This window comes from Astatotilapia calliptera, chromosome 6, assembly GCF_900246225.1.
Source record: "Astatotilapia calliptera chromosome 6, fAstCal1.2, whole genome shotgun sequence".
NCBI classification, from domain to species: domain Eukaryota; kingdom Metazoa; phylum Chordata; class Actinopteri; order Cichliformes; family Cichlidae; genus Astatotilapia; species Astatotilapia calliptera.
The window spans coordinates 932,501-945,425 of record NC_039307.1 but is presented as its reverse complement, the minus strand read 5'-3'; the positions used below and the strand labels follow the sequence as shown (position 1 = coordinate 945,425).

The following is a 12,925-nucleotide window of genomic DNA, read 5'->3' as shown; positions in this document are numbered from 1 at the left end:
ACTCCTGCCACCTTGTAAACACAAACTGTTCACCCATGAGGGTTAGGGTTTTCTTTCTATCTCTGTCCTGCTGCACATCTTTTCCAGCTCGATTGCTCTGCATATCCAGTCAGTACAAGTCTTCTTCTCTTTCCTTAGTGTCCGGTTTCACGTTGCCACCTCTGCGGTACGCCTAACCTCCCAGTACTTCTGCCTACTTCATCTCCCTCACTATCCCACTATTTCTGTGACGGCCCTTTCCTTTGAATACTTTCCTGTGCTTCCTGATTTTTGCACAAAGTCTCCTTTTTCCTCTGTCCAGAGGAGACACCATCCCAGTCCCAGTACTACCAAATTCTCTTCTACCTGACAGCCAGGCTGTGGGCCATGCACACTGACAACATTCAACATCAAGCCTTCGATTTCCAGCTTCAAACTCATTGTCCTGTCGGACACTCTTCATCTTCACTCGCTCTTCCTCACCATGGTAGAACAGCTTCAGTCTGCCTCCTGTGCACCTGGCCTTACTTCCCTTCCACCTGGACTCCTGCACACATAAGATATCTATCTTCTTTCTCTCCATCATACCAGCCTTCTCTCTCTTTGCATTTAGTCTGTCTCACTGCCTCCTCACATGCCTTCTCCTCTTACTTTGTCATTGGCTAACAGCAGCAGTGTTTCTATGAGCATCCCGTTAGCCATCGTTGTTAACCCAGCGCTGACTGCTCCGATATGCAAATCTCAGTTTTGGTGATCCGCAGGTTTGATTTGGCAAAGATGCCCTTCCTGAAGCAGCCCTCCCCATGTAGTGCCAGGCTGGGGTCCAGCACTAGAATTACACTAGCTTGGCCCCTTAAAGAAGCATTGGGACAGATTGCTTTTCAGGTTCTGATTCTTTAAACTGATTAAATCACAGCTCACTAATCAACAATAAACTTCTCCTGCAGATTCAGCTGTGTTCCAATAAAAGATGTTGGCGTGAAGCAATTTGATGTCACTGCAGGTGAACAGGTGAGGCTCATTTCTTTGTCATTCATTAATTATTAGTAATGTATTCATGAAAAGGCCCCAGTTCAAATGTAAGATTGGATTTAATAACATGTTTATTGTTCTACATCTGTCAATTCAATTCAATTCAATTTTATTTATATAGCGCCAAATCACAACATAAGTCGCCTCAAGGCGCTTCATAGATACAGAGAAAAAACCCAACAATCGTATGACCCCCTATGAGCAAGCACTTTGGCAACAGTGGGAAGGAAAAACTCCCTTTTAACAGGAAGAAACCTCCGGCAGAACCAGGCTCAGGGAGGGGCGGGGCCATCTGCTGTGATTGGTTGGAGTGAGAGAAGGAAGACAGGATAAAGACATGCTGTGGAAGAGAGACAGAGGTTAATAACAGATATGATTCAATGCAGAGAGGTCTGTTAACACATAGTGAGTGAGAAAGGTGACTGGAAAGGAAAAACCCAATGCATCATGGGAATCCCCTGGCAGCCTATGTCTATTGCAGCATAACTAAGGGAGGATTCAGGGTCACCTGGTCCAGCCCTAACTATATGCTTTAGCAAAAAGGAAAGTTTGAAGCCTAATCTTAAAAGTAGAGATAGTGTCTGTCTCCTGAATCCAAACTGGAAGCTGGTTCCACAGAAGAGGGGCCTGAAAACTAAAGGCTCTGCCTCCCATTCTACTTTTAAATACTCTAGGAACAACAAGTAGGCCTGCAGAGCGAGAGCGAAGTGCTCTAATAGGGTGATATGGTACTACAAGGTCATTAAGATAAGATGGGGCCTGATTATTTAAGACCTTGTATGTGAGGAGCAGGATTTTGAATTCAATTCTGGATTTAACAGGAAGCCAAAACAGGAGAAATCTGCTCTCTTTCTAGTCCCTGTCAGGACTCTTGCTGCAGCATTTTGGATCAGCTGAAGGCTTTTCAGTGAGTTTTTAGGACTTCCTGATAATAATGAATTACAGTCGTCCAGCCTGGAAGTAATAAATGCATGAACTAGTTTTTCAGCGTCACTCTGAGACAGGATATTTCTAACTTTAGAGATGTTGCGCAAATGGAAGAAAGCAGTCTTACATATTTGTTTAATATGTGCGTTGAAGGACATGTCCTGGTCAAAAATGACTCCAAGGTTCCTCACAGCGTTACTGGAGGCCAAGGTAATGCCATCCAGAATAAGAATCTGCTTAGATACCATATTTCTAAGCTTTTCAGGGCCGAGTACAATAACCTCAGTTTTATCTGAATGAAGAAGCAGAAAGTTAGCGGCCATCCAGGTCTTTATGTCTTTAAGACATTCCTGCAGTTTAACTCATTGGTGTGTGTTATCTGGCTTCATGGACAGATAGAGCTGGGTGTCATCTGCATAGCAGTGTAAATGTATGCTATGTCTTCTAATGATGCTGCCTAAGGGAAGCATGTATAATGTAAACAGAATTGGTCCTAGCACTGAACCCTGTGGAACTCCATAATTAACCTCAGTGTGTGAAGAGGACTCTCCATTTACATGCACAAACTGGAGTCTATTAGATAGATATGATACAAACCACTGCAGTGCAGTACCTGTAATACCTACAGCATGTTCTAATCGCTCTAATAGGATATTATGGTCGACAGTATCGAACGCTGCACTGAGGTCTAGCAGGACAAGCACAGAGATGAGTCCACTGTCAGAGGCCATAAGAAGATAGTTGGTTGGTGTTACTAAGGCTGCTCCTGTCGTATCATCATAATGATCATCATCTCTGGTTAATTATTAGAAACAGGTTGAAGCACAACCTGTTAAACTTTCCCATAAACAGAGTATATCTCTTCTAGACGAGAGTATATCTCATCTAAACACTATATCGACCGGTAAATCAAGCGCTTCGCTTTTACAATCAGCTCTCTCTTCACCTCGACAGACCGGTACAGTGTCTGCATCACTGCAGCTGCAGCACCAATCCGTCTGTCAATCTCCTGCTTCCCTCACTCGTGAACAAGATCCCGAGATCCTTAAACTCCTCCACTTGGGGCAGCAACTGTTCCCTGACCTGGAATGGGCACTCCACCCATTTTTTTTTTTTTTTTTTTGTGTCCCGTTTGGATCTTTAGCATCAGAATTGTTGTCTTAAGGCCAAGAAAGATGCCAAGCGGATTTATTTTACCAAGTGGATCATCATGGCCTTGCCATATTGGTCCATTTGATTGACCTTTATTATAATTATGAATTTATTTTATTTTCAGTTGCTACAAACGGGACAGACATGACTGGGGGATAGGACAGGGAGAAAGAATGAAAGAAAGAGAGGGAGAGAAAGAAAACCAAAGGGGAGAAGAGACGGTGAGAAAGGGGGGGGGAAAGGAAAAAAAAAAAGAAAAAAAACACCTGGGTCACCTGTATGGAGAAAAAAAACAGAAGAGAAAGCAAACAACAAAGAGCAACATAATAAAAAAAACAGCACCATCACAATAAACTAGCTAGCAGTAGATATCAGTAGATACTAAATAATAAACGATATTGTGCAGCACGCAAGATAGACAGCGCACAATGTGCTTTGAGGCAGCAGCCAAGAAAGCTGTAGTCCGCGTCTGTGAATACCCATGTGTACACCTGTGTGCACACCTGTGTGGATCAGCATGCTTGCATTCCAAAGGTTTCTCCATTTAACGATCTGCTAGGGAGTGTGGGGGGCCACAGCCCCGTCCTCCAGGGCATGAAGCAGGTATGGAGGAGATCAAAACTCCAGACATCCAGAGGCCCCCAGAACACAAGAGACCAAGGAAGACCAACAGAGGGGCAGCTGCGCCACTGTCCCAGAAAGAGCTGAGGAGAGTCCCAGATGAGGGCTCACTCAGCAGCCGCGGAGCAGAAGCCAGGGGGAGTTGCAGTGACGCGCCCGTGAGCTCCGCCGGCAGCCAGCTGTGCCTGAGTGACCGAGCCCCAGGCCGAGAGGCCGGGGGCACCCCACCTCCGAAGTGGCCCGAGCGAGCCCCAGGCTCCAGGCCCCGATAAGCGGCTGCCAAGGAGTGAGCCGGTGTGTACCTGGACGCCCACCCCCGGACACAAAGAACCACCAACGCACCGATACCTGAGGGAGTCCGCCACTGGCAGGGGAAGTGGTGGTAGGGGGAGATAGGCCTCCAAACCTCCCTCCACCCGCTCATTGTAGTGTTGATGCATGTGTGTTCTAAGGTGCATTTAAAACCCAGGAGGGCATAGAGCTACCTGCCAGAGAGCAGCAGGTAAGCGCATGGTCCCTCCTGCTAGCCCTCAATGTCTACGTGTATTTAAAATTGAGAGGTGGGCAACGATGCCAGGGGTGGGGTGTACACCCTGATGGTAATTTGGAGTCCGTGTATCGTGCCCACCCCCAAGATCCTATATGTATGTGTAATGAGAGTGTGAGTAATGTGAATGTCTAAGTTGTGGGATAAAATTGAGGCAGAGGCAGAGGGGGGGGGTAGCCTCCTCTGCACCCTGGTGACATACCCCTACTCCAAGGCCCTGCATGTGTGGGTGGTTGTGGTGGAGCGGGAAGAGGGAGGCAGCTGGAGATGGAGAGGGAAGGAAGGGAGGGGCAGGTGACCCCTCCCTAGGGCCAGCTCCCCCGCTGACCCCAGTAGGCACCCCCATACTCCGCGACCTGCCAGGGAAAGGGGGCCCAGGCCCATCCAGACTGGGGCCCAGCGCCGCAGCGTCCCCCGGCCCCACAGAGCCCGGGACAGTCCACCCAACCCCACCACAGAGAAAACTGCACCCACCCCACCATCCACTCATCTTCCAGACTACATGAGACAATAGACGCCCAGGCTGAGATCTTCCTCCACCTCTCCTGTATCTCCCCCTCCTGCAGAGAGTTTCTGAGGAGAGGAAAGCTCCACCCATTTTCAGGTGAGACCCATGGCCTCAGATTTGGAGGTGCTGATTTTCATTTCCACCGCTTCACACTTGTCTGTGAACCACTCCAGTGCGAGCTGGAGGCCATCACCTGATAAAGCCAACAGAATCACTTTGTCTGCACAAAGCAGAGATGAGATTCTGAGATTCTGCCACTTGGTTACGCCTAGAAATTCTTTCCGTAAAAATTATGAACAGAATCGGTGAAAAAGGCAGCCCTGGCGGAGCCCACCAGGAACGAGTCCGACTTATGGTGTTTCCAGTTTTCGTTGACTGCAACTTTACCCTGACCTCTGACCAACTTTATTTTCATTCTAACAACCAATCCCTCATCTCTCAGCCCATCAGAGTCCCTGGTGTTCCTCCTCCGTCTCCATGGAGATGTCTGACCCACACGATGTCACGTGACATGTTGTACGGGATTTTGTTTCGCTGTTCTCAGCTGCCCTCGGACCACCTGCCCCCACGTATCAACAGCACGCTACCACCCACCATCTGCAGAAAACTGCCACTGCCGCTACAGAGGAGTGAGTACCTGTTCTCTGACTTTTAGAATGCAAGTCAATGTCAGCACTCACCTGCCTTCCTCCACAGGTAACCGCTCTTACTCTGACAGCTTATTGGCTCTGAGGTCTGGAGTTAAACACATGCCGCTCCCACGAGCTTCATCACAGCTGGACTGGCTTCACCTGGAGAGCACTCAAGCCTTCAGAGGTAACAGTCACTGCACTCAAACTTATCAAACTCCTGGATGGAAGGAGGATTAAATTATGATGAGGCTTTCTTGTCTCGTTGGGACAGATTTAGATAGACTGTTTCTTCTCTACTCTGACACTCAAAGCGCTTTACACAACTTGCCTCAGTTGCACAATACCTTTTTTCTATGTAAATGCTTTCTATCTAACATTTACACATGTTCATACTCCGATGGATGCAACAGAGAGCAAATTGGGGTTAATATCTTGCCCAAAGACATAGACTGGAGCAGATGGGCATCGAACCTCCAGCCTTGCGATTAGTAGGTGACCTGCTATATCTCCTGAGCTCTAGCCACCTTAGTTAGTCTCTAACCTCCAGATTCCATCCAATTCAGTTTTATTTATACAGCGCCAAATCACAACAAGGAGACAGTAGACCCTACAATAATAGATGCAGAGACAAACCCAACAATCGTATGATCCCCTATGAGCAGCACTTTGGCGACAGTGGGAAGGAAAAACTCCCTTTTAACAGGAAGAAACCTCCGGCAGAACCAGGCTCAGGGAGGGGCGGGGCCATCTTCTGCGACTGGGTGGGGTGAGAGAAGGAAGACAGGATAAAAGACATGCTGTGGAAGAGAGACAGAGGTTAATAACAGATATGATTCAATGCAGAGAGGTCTGTTAATATATAGTGAGTGAAGGAGAAACAGTGCCTGTTCTTTGCTCCCAGCGCTATTGAAAACTGATTTTAAGGTCCTTAAATGTGTCGCGTTTCTGACCTGGTAATGATGCACACTCCCAGAGGTCAGTGAGGTCAACTGAGCAGGGCTCCTGGTTTCACCGAGGAGCAGATTAAAGCTCAGAGATCAGTTAGGACCTCAGCAACCCTCAGCATCCTCCAAACCGTCTGGAAACTAATTTACGGAGATGGCAGAAGGGGTGGACCACTTCGAGCTGATAGGCAGGAAACAGGAACTCAAATAACTGCTTGTTACAGGCAAAATTACTTAAGGACCGCCTCCTGTGGTCACATGACTCACCGTTGGTCACATCTGGTTTGTTGTTTGTCTGTTGTTGCGAAGCCGCCACTCTCTCTTAGTTAGCTGGTTGTTCACCTGTTCACAGCGGACATCAATCAGACACAACGCACACTGGGGGTGACATCACAGAGCTCCGCCCTGGAGGACAGGTGAGACACCTCATTTATTTTCCATGTAATATTGCTGACATCACAGTGACATCACGGCTCCCCTTCCCTCAGTGACATCACAGCCCGCTCCCTCTCAGGTGAAGTCCTCCAACTGGAAGAGATTCTTCAGCAGCTGCAGCTCGACCTGCTAAAGGTAAAGCGCATTAAACTGATGTCATGGAGGCAAGCGGATGACATCATCGCATTGACTTGTGTCCATGTTGTGTTCAGGAGCAGCGGGACAAAGCTGTGCTGCAGCAGCAGGTGCTGAGCCTCCGTCAGGAAAACCACCGCCTGCAGGAGGAGAGTCACATCAGGAGGTTCGCTGCCTGGATGCTGTGCCAGGATTCGTTACCATAGTAACACCACTAGCATTTACTGAACAGTCAGCACTGTGTCACATGACTCGCAGCGGCTCGTGGTGACGACGAAGAGTTTGAACCGTGAGCAGAACAATCGAACAGCACGAAGCAGCACGCTGAATGAAGATGAGGTGATCTGATGGGATCAGTCACAGCTCGGCTGACCGGTCTCGTCAGTCCTCTTCGGCTACCTGGAAGTAGGCGGAGCCTCTCTATGATTCTTGCTGTTATTTGTTTTCACACAGAGGCGCAGTGAGTTAGTCGCAGCAGGAGCTGACCTCCGTGCGCCTCCACCTCTGTCAGCTGGCGACGATGAGCTTTTACTAAACGCCTCAGCGCAGATGTTTAAGGATGTTTTCTCTTCAGACTGTGGATCATACAGATGTGTGATCCAAGCTGAATCAGCTGATACAGAATTAGCTGATTTATCCAAAACTCTTCTTTCATGTGCAAAGAGATCCTGCTCTCTTTCTGCTGTTACGTGTCTTTATTTTTATAAAGGTTTACATCAGAATTTACTTTTTTGGCCTAGTTTTCCTGGAGATGATGTGATTAATACTGTAAGTACAGCAGCATTCACAGATAGAAGGTTCTTACTCAGAAACATTTTCATCAGGTCGATCGTTTTTATATCTGTATATAAAAAATATGTATTTCATTTGGTCAGCAATGAGCAGCCTGAGGAGGCGCTGTGAAGCCGCATGTGTTTAAGCTGGCTGCAGGCCTGATGTGGATGAAGGTGAGCAAAGGTAAACGTGTAGTGGGCCCTGAGCGGTCACATGACCGAGCCTCCGGGTCTGTGGACTTCATACACTCGGTGGGGCTTCAGGAGGAGCTGCCAATCAGCTGCCAGAGGCCGCCCCCTGGTGGAAGCAGCTGTGTAATAAAAACTCAGTTTGTTCACCATGGCAACAGTAAATCTTTACACTTTATTTCTCTGATCATATTAAACATTGGAAACAGTGATGTCACCAATCAATAATCAATACTGTCAGATTTGGAGTCAGCTGCAGATCAGGTGTGTGAGCGTGCTCAGTAGCGAGTCGAGAACCCGTGGATCTCCACTTTGGAAATGTCTCGCTCGTCGGAGAACACGGCTCGATCAATTCGGGAACTTGGACTGCCGACGCTCTTCAGCCAGTGCTTCCTGAGGAAGAGGAGGAGGAAGAAGAGTGCAGTTAGTACATTCGGGGTATTTCTCAGTGACCTCTGACCCCACAGTGAATAAAGAAACACTGCGCTCCTCTTCATCACAATGAGGTCACCTGACAGAGACACAGCCCACGCCACTGGCATCACTTAGTAGGAGGGGCTTAATTGTGTTTAAACCCCATCCTCATTAAAGAGTTCAGGTTATATCACAGGACAGTTACAACACGAGTGGGAGGAGTCATTTCACAAACTACACACTGACACCTCTTTAGCCCCTCCCATCACACCAGTGAGTGACAGAGTTGTGGCATAAAGAGTTTAAGGACCTGCTTGATTTTAATGTAAACGTCTGATGTCACAGATGTGACAGGTGAGAGTCATGTGATCGTATCAGAGCGCTTCACTGCCACACACAAGTAGTTTAGGAGAACTGTGGCCCTGCCTCTCCGAATATGCTCCTGCAGCTCCTTGCTCCTCAGTCCTCCTCCTGCTCTGACTGTGAGGTCATAGCCAGGTCATAGGAGGAGGCAAATGAGGACAGCACAGACCTGCAAAGCATTATGGGAGCTGTAATACTGCACTGACATTTTCAAATAAAAATCCATTAAAGGATATATCTGTGTGTGTGTGTGTGTGTGTGTGTGTGTTCGGAGGCTCTGATTGGTCAGCCAGACTCACATGTCACTGACTTTGTCCCACGGTCCCTGGACCTGACCAATCACAGTGCCCTGTCTGGTGTTTTTCACCCAGCCGCTGAGCCCCAGACTGCGCCCGTGATCCTCCGTGTACTGGCACACATTCACAGGTGTGTGCGTTTAGTCATGTGACACGTTTCCATGGTACATCCTGATCAAAAACAGCAGTAATGTGAAGGAAAAGAGGAAGCTCACCATCCTGAAGCACACTCCTGAACATGGAGAACAAACACAGGGTCAGCGAGTAAAACCTCAAAAAACACACAAACTCGCCGTCACGTGTCAGGCGACCTACCCTGCACGTTCCCGAAGACCTCAAAGTCCACGGAGACGAGTCTGTTTTCAGCCATGATGGCGTGAAGGAGACAAAGTAAAAGCACACACGGAATCATGTTTGCGCAGCGAGATATTTTTATCTCTGATATTTAAACCAATCTCAGAAGCCTTCAAAATAAAAGCATCACTCTTGACTGGTCACAGTCATGGTGATCTTTATTTTGAAGGGCATTCACAATGTAGTTATACTACAGAATACTTCCAACAAAGTAAAATTCACAGTTCCATGACTTCCTCGCTGTCATGAAACAGTGAAGCTGCTTCCTGTCCAAACATCAGGAAGTAACTGTGTAAACATGACCACGCCCACGCCACTGAACGTGACGGCTTGGACAGGTGAGGACTGGTGACGCTGGGCCAGAATAAAAACACACGGCTTGTTTCTCGTCAGTCTGATTTTATTCAAAGACTTGTGAGTCACAGACAAACAGGCCAATGAGAGGAGGGGGCAGAGCTTCAACATCTCAGGTGTCACTCAACCTTGGTCTTCTTCACAGCGCCAGGTAACTTATCCTGCAGACTGAAAACAGACACAGGACGCTTGTCAGCTGCTTGTCTGGACAGAATAATGTGAACACCTGCAGATTAGAGGTGGGCTCATCTGTGTTAACGTGGAAACTGAACATGGATGATCAATCAGCAGCCCGACTGTGGACTTTAACTATAGACAGGTGACAAGCACATTAGGAACAGACAGTATGAACACACTGAGCATGCTCAGTTCAGTCCGACTCTTCATAAAGGTAGAACAGAGCTCACCTGGTTCAATTAAGACAGACACTGAGTTTAGATCTGAGGTCAGCATGTGCACAGGTGAGACAGACGGCAGTTACCTGTGGACCATGGACACCTGAGACAAACATTACAAACCCCAGTGGTGCTGCAGAAATGAAGGTCAGATTCTCACCTCTGACCTCAGTGAGGCATTTAGATCAGAGTTGACCTTCGGTGAGGCCAAACATGATGAACACCTGATTACCCGTGACCTCACCTCTGCAGAGTTTCCTCCAGTTTGAGCCGAACAGCCTCAACGTGACGATCGATCTGAGCCTGAACACAGAAACACTCTGAGCTAAGCACGGAGCAAACTGGGCAGAAGACAGGGACACCAGGTGTGTCTTTACCTTCTTCTTCTGGTAGATCAACGGTGTAGTGAAGAAAATGATGTCAGCTGCACACAGAGAGACAACCAATCGGAGATCAGAAAGACTGATATTTAACTCGCTCAGAGGGAAACAAACTCACCAAGGATCAAGATGGTGACGCCATTGAACACGGCACCAACGTACGTCATCACCCAGGTGACGGCTGCCAGCTGGAACACGTAGAACAAAGACATGGACCAAACACACAAACAATACACAAAATTCAGTTTTATTTATAAGGCATCAAATCACAACAGTCTCAAGGTAAAGACCCTAAATAATACAGAGAAAAACCAACAATCATATGACGCCCTGTGAGCAAGCGCTTTGGCGACAGTGGGAAGGAAAAACTCCCTTTTGCTCTAATAGGGTGATATGGTACTACAAGGTCATTAAGATAAGATGGGGCCTGATTATTTAAGACCTTGTATGTGAGGAGCAGGATTTTGAATTCTGGATTTAACAGGAAGCCAAAACAGGAGAAATCTGCTCTCTCTTTCTAGTCCCTGTCAGGACTCTGGGTTTTTAGGGTCGAGTACAGTAACCTCAGCTTTATCTGAATTTAGACATTCCTGCAGTTTAAGTGCTTGGTGTGTGTTATCTGGCCTCGTGGATAGATAAAGTTGAGAATACACACAACAAACAAACACACAGAATAAAAACACACGCTGACCTTGAGGGAGTCGACCAGGTCTTCCACCAGTAACAGCCTCCTTGTTTGATTACTGAACCAGTTCAAGTGGATCAGAAACTGGTCAGCGAGCTGCCGAACTGACTCTGAGGACACGGAAATGTCCCTCTCCAACAGAGACCTGAAGACGAGAGCTCTAGTGAGGTTAGAGTGATTAGAGCCAGGTTAGAATCAAATCACCCGGGTTACCTGAATGGATGACCTTCATCGGACTTCTGGACGGCCTGGATCACTGATTTATAAACCCTGCAGACGGGATGGAGAACAGGAAGATGTTTTTCATGCTGGGTAATGCGATCTATCTGTCTATAGCAGGTTCCACCCACCTGAAGGTGATTGTGACACAGAGGCATGCCAGGAGCAAATAGGACACCACGCTGATGACTGACAGTGTTGCCAAGGAGAGAAGAACCAGCAGTGAGAGGCCGAACGCCGCTGCAGATTTCTTCGGTTCTCTCCAGTGCACGAGCTGTGAGGCTGCTGACATATTTTCTGAGATTAACCAAAACCAGCTTGATGCCAAAACAACAAATAGATACTAAAAGACAAGAAAGCAGAGAAAAGCAGGCTCCCAGAAACCTTTGACCGGGAAAGGCACAGATATGGACAGAACGAGGACTGCCACACCAATCACACGTCACAGCAGTGAAGCATACCACAGAGAAGCAGATTCAACCTTTCATGGAGGGTTTCCTCGTACGTGTGAACTGGAGTGAAGCACTCACACCATCGGGCTGGACTGGTAATCTGGCATATGGTGCACGGAAGGGCCGCTGCGCACCGACCTTATGACAGCAGCCCATTCGTTCACTTTCATTACTCACACTGGATCGCCTAATCAAACTTCTTAACGAGACCGGCCCAACCCTACCTTCACTGTGTGCTCACACAGCTTGTAGAAAAAGTTTAGCGTGGAAGAAGCAGCTAGAAGGCGGAGCTAAAAAGCAGCTGTTGGGCTGCTGCACCAGCTGTGGAGGAACAGCAGCTCAACAACAGACTGAGGAAAAGATGGAGGAGGTGAAATAAACGTGGCGAGAAAATAGATGGAGGAACATAATCAGAGATCCAGGGAAAATGGTAACTTTGACCACGAGCTGCTCCTGACAGCAAAATGCAGCTTTCACTGCAACTGAGACCGAACCCAACAACAACAATAACAACAGTACCCACATGATTCAAACGAAAACATTCAATAATCAAACTTAATGAAATATATACAAGTGAACGGGATCAAAGTCCAAGACGAGCTCAGAGACGTGGAAATAGCCGGTGTTCTCTCCCACAAGCAAAATGAATCAGGTGAAGATGTGCTGAACCTTCATGAACCATAAACAAATGCACAGGAACCTTCAAGAATGTGATTTATGCAGTGCCAAATCACAACAGACTAATAATCACCAGCAACCTCTGAAATCCATCAGGAATTTTTAAAAACATTCCCAGAACTTAATCCTGGACCTGCAGGACCTCTACTTTAGCCTCAGCAGCATCCAGTCTGCAGGAGAAACAAGCACTGGCCTTATTATCACCTGAAAAACAAAAGAAAACGTCTGATCTTTGCTGTCAGCAAATAGTTTGGCACATGTTGTAGATGTGTTCTCTTTCTCCCATTTCAGGAGAAATGTCCCATTACTGGGAGTCTCTTTTCCCCATTCACTCATCCTCAGCCCAACATCAGCTGGGCTGCTAACAAAAACAACTTTAAATCACCTTCGTTCAGCTTCTTTCCTCTGTAAGCTAAAGAACCGACAACGTTCGAGAGAAAACCCCACCGAGCCGTGACAGA

General features: G+C 47.5%; 3 protein-coding genes across 13 annotated transcripts in view; 1 reads left to right on the top strand and 2 right to left on the bottom strand.

The window, feature by feature from the left end:
* The window catches only part of LOC113023489 (signal-induced proliferation-associated 1-like protein 2), a 47,831-nt gene extending 39,799 nt beyond the window's left edge, over positions 1–8,032 (top strand). For 4 of the 5 annotated variants that reach the window (XM_026169522.1, XM_026169524.1, XM_026169523.1 and 1 more), the window contains exons 15-20: positions 927–990; positions 5,209–5,395; positions 5,463–5,582; positions 6,695–6,758; positions 6,831–6,912; positions 6,990–8,032. In XM_026169522.1, coding sequence (XP_026025307.1) covers positions 927–990; positions 5,209–5,395; positions 5,463–5,582; positions 6,695–6,758; positions 6,831–6,912; positions 6,990–7,118 — 646 coding nt within the window. In that variant the 3' untranslated portion in view covers positions 7,119–8,032. Of the gene's footprint in view, positions 1–926; positions 991–5,208; positions 5,396–5,462; positions 5,583–6,694; positions 6,759–6,830; positions 6,913–6,989 lie in introns of those variants that run through there. The other variant, XM_026169525.1, reaches the window with a different exon arrangement.
* On the bottom strand, positions 8,031–9,609 carry LOC113023535 (acylphosphatase-2-like). The gene is made up of 4 exons (XM_026169614.1): positions 9,263–9,609; positions 9,163–9,179; positions 8,951–9,060; positions 8,031–8,267 (listed from the first exon to the last, which is right to left on the bottom strand). The coding sequence occupies exons 1-4, from the start codon at positions 9,357–9,359 to the stop codon at positions 8,153–8,155; spliced, it is 339 nt and encodes a 112-aa protein (XP_026025399.1). The 5' UTR covers positions 9,360–9,609; the 3' UTR covers positions 8,031–8,152.
* A 71-nt stretch (positions 9,610–9,680) lies between these two features.
* Positions 9,681–12,925, bottom strand: part of LOC113023527 (reticulon-3-B-like) — a 9,583-nt gene continuing 6,338 nt past the window's right edge. Inside the window, exons 3-10 of one of the 7 annotated variants that reach the window (XM_026169601.1) lie at positions 11,466–11,619; positions 11,329–11,385; positions 11,122–11,275; positions 10,549–10,618; positions 10,428–10,474; positions 10,295–10,353; positions 10,063–10,153; positions 9,758–9,823 (exon numbers count right to left, since the gene is read on the bottom strand). In XM_026169601.1, coding sequence (XP_026025386.1) covers positions 10,102–10,153; positions 10,295–10,353; positions 10,428–10,474; positions 10,549–10,618; positions 11,122–11,275; positions 11,329–11,385; positions 11,466–11,619 — 593 coding nt within the window. In that variant the 3' untranslated portion in view covers positions 9,758–9,823; positions 10,063–10,101. Of the gene's footprint in view, positions 9,824–10,062; positions 10,154–10,210; positions 10,354–10,427; positions 10,475–10,548; positions 10,619–11,121; positions 11,276–11,328; positions 11,386–11,465; positions 11,620–12,925 lie in introns of those variants that run through there. The other 6 variants (XM_026169604.1, XM_026169603.1, XM_026169602.1 and 3 more) reach the window with 6 other exon arrangements.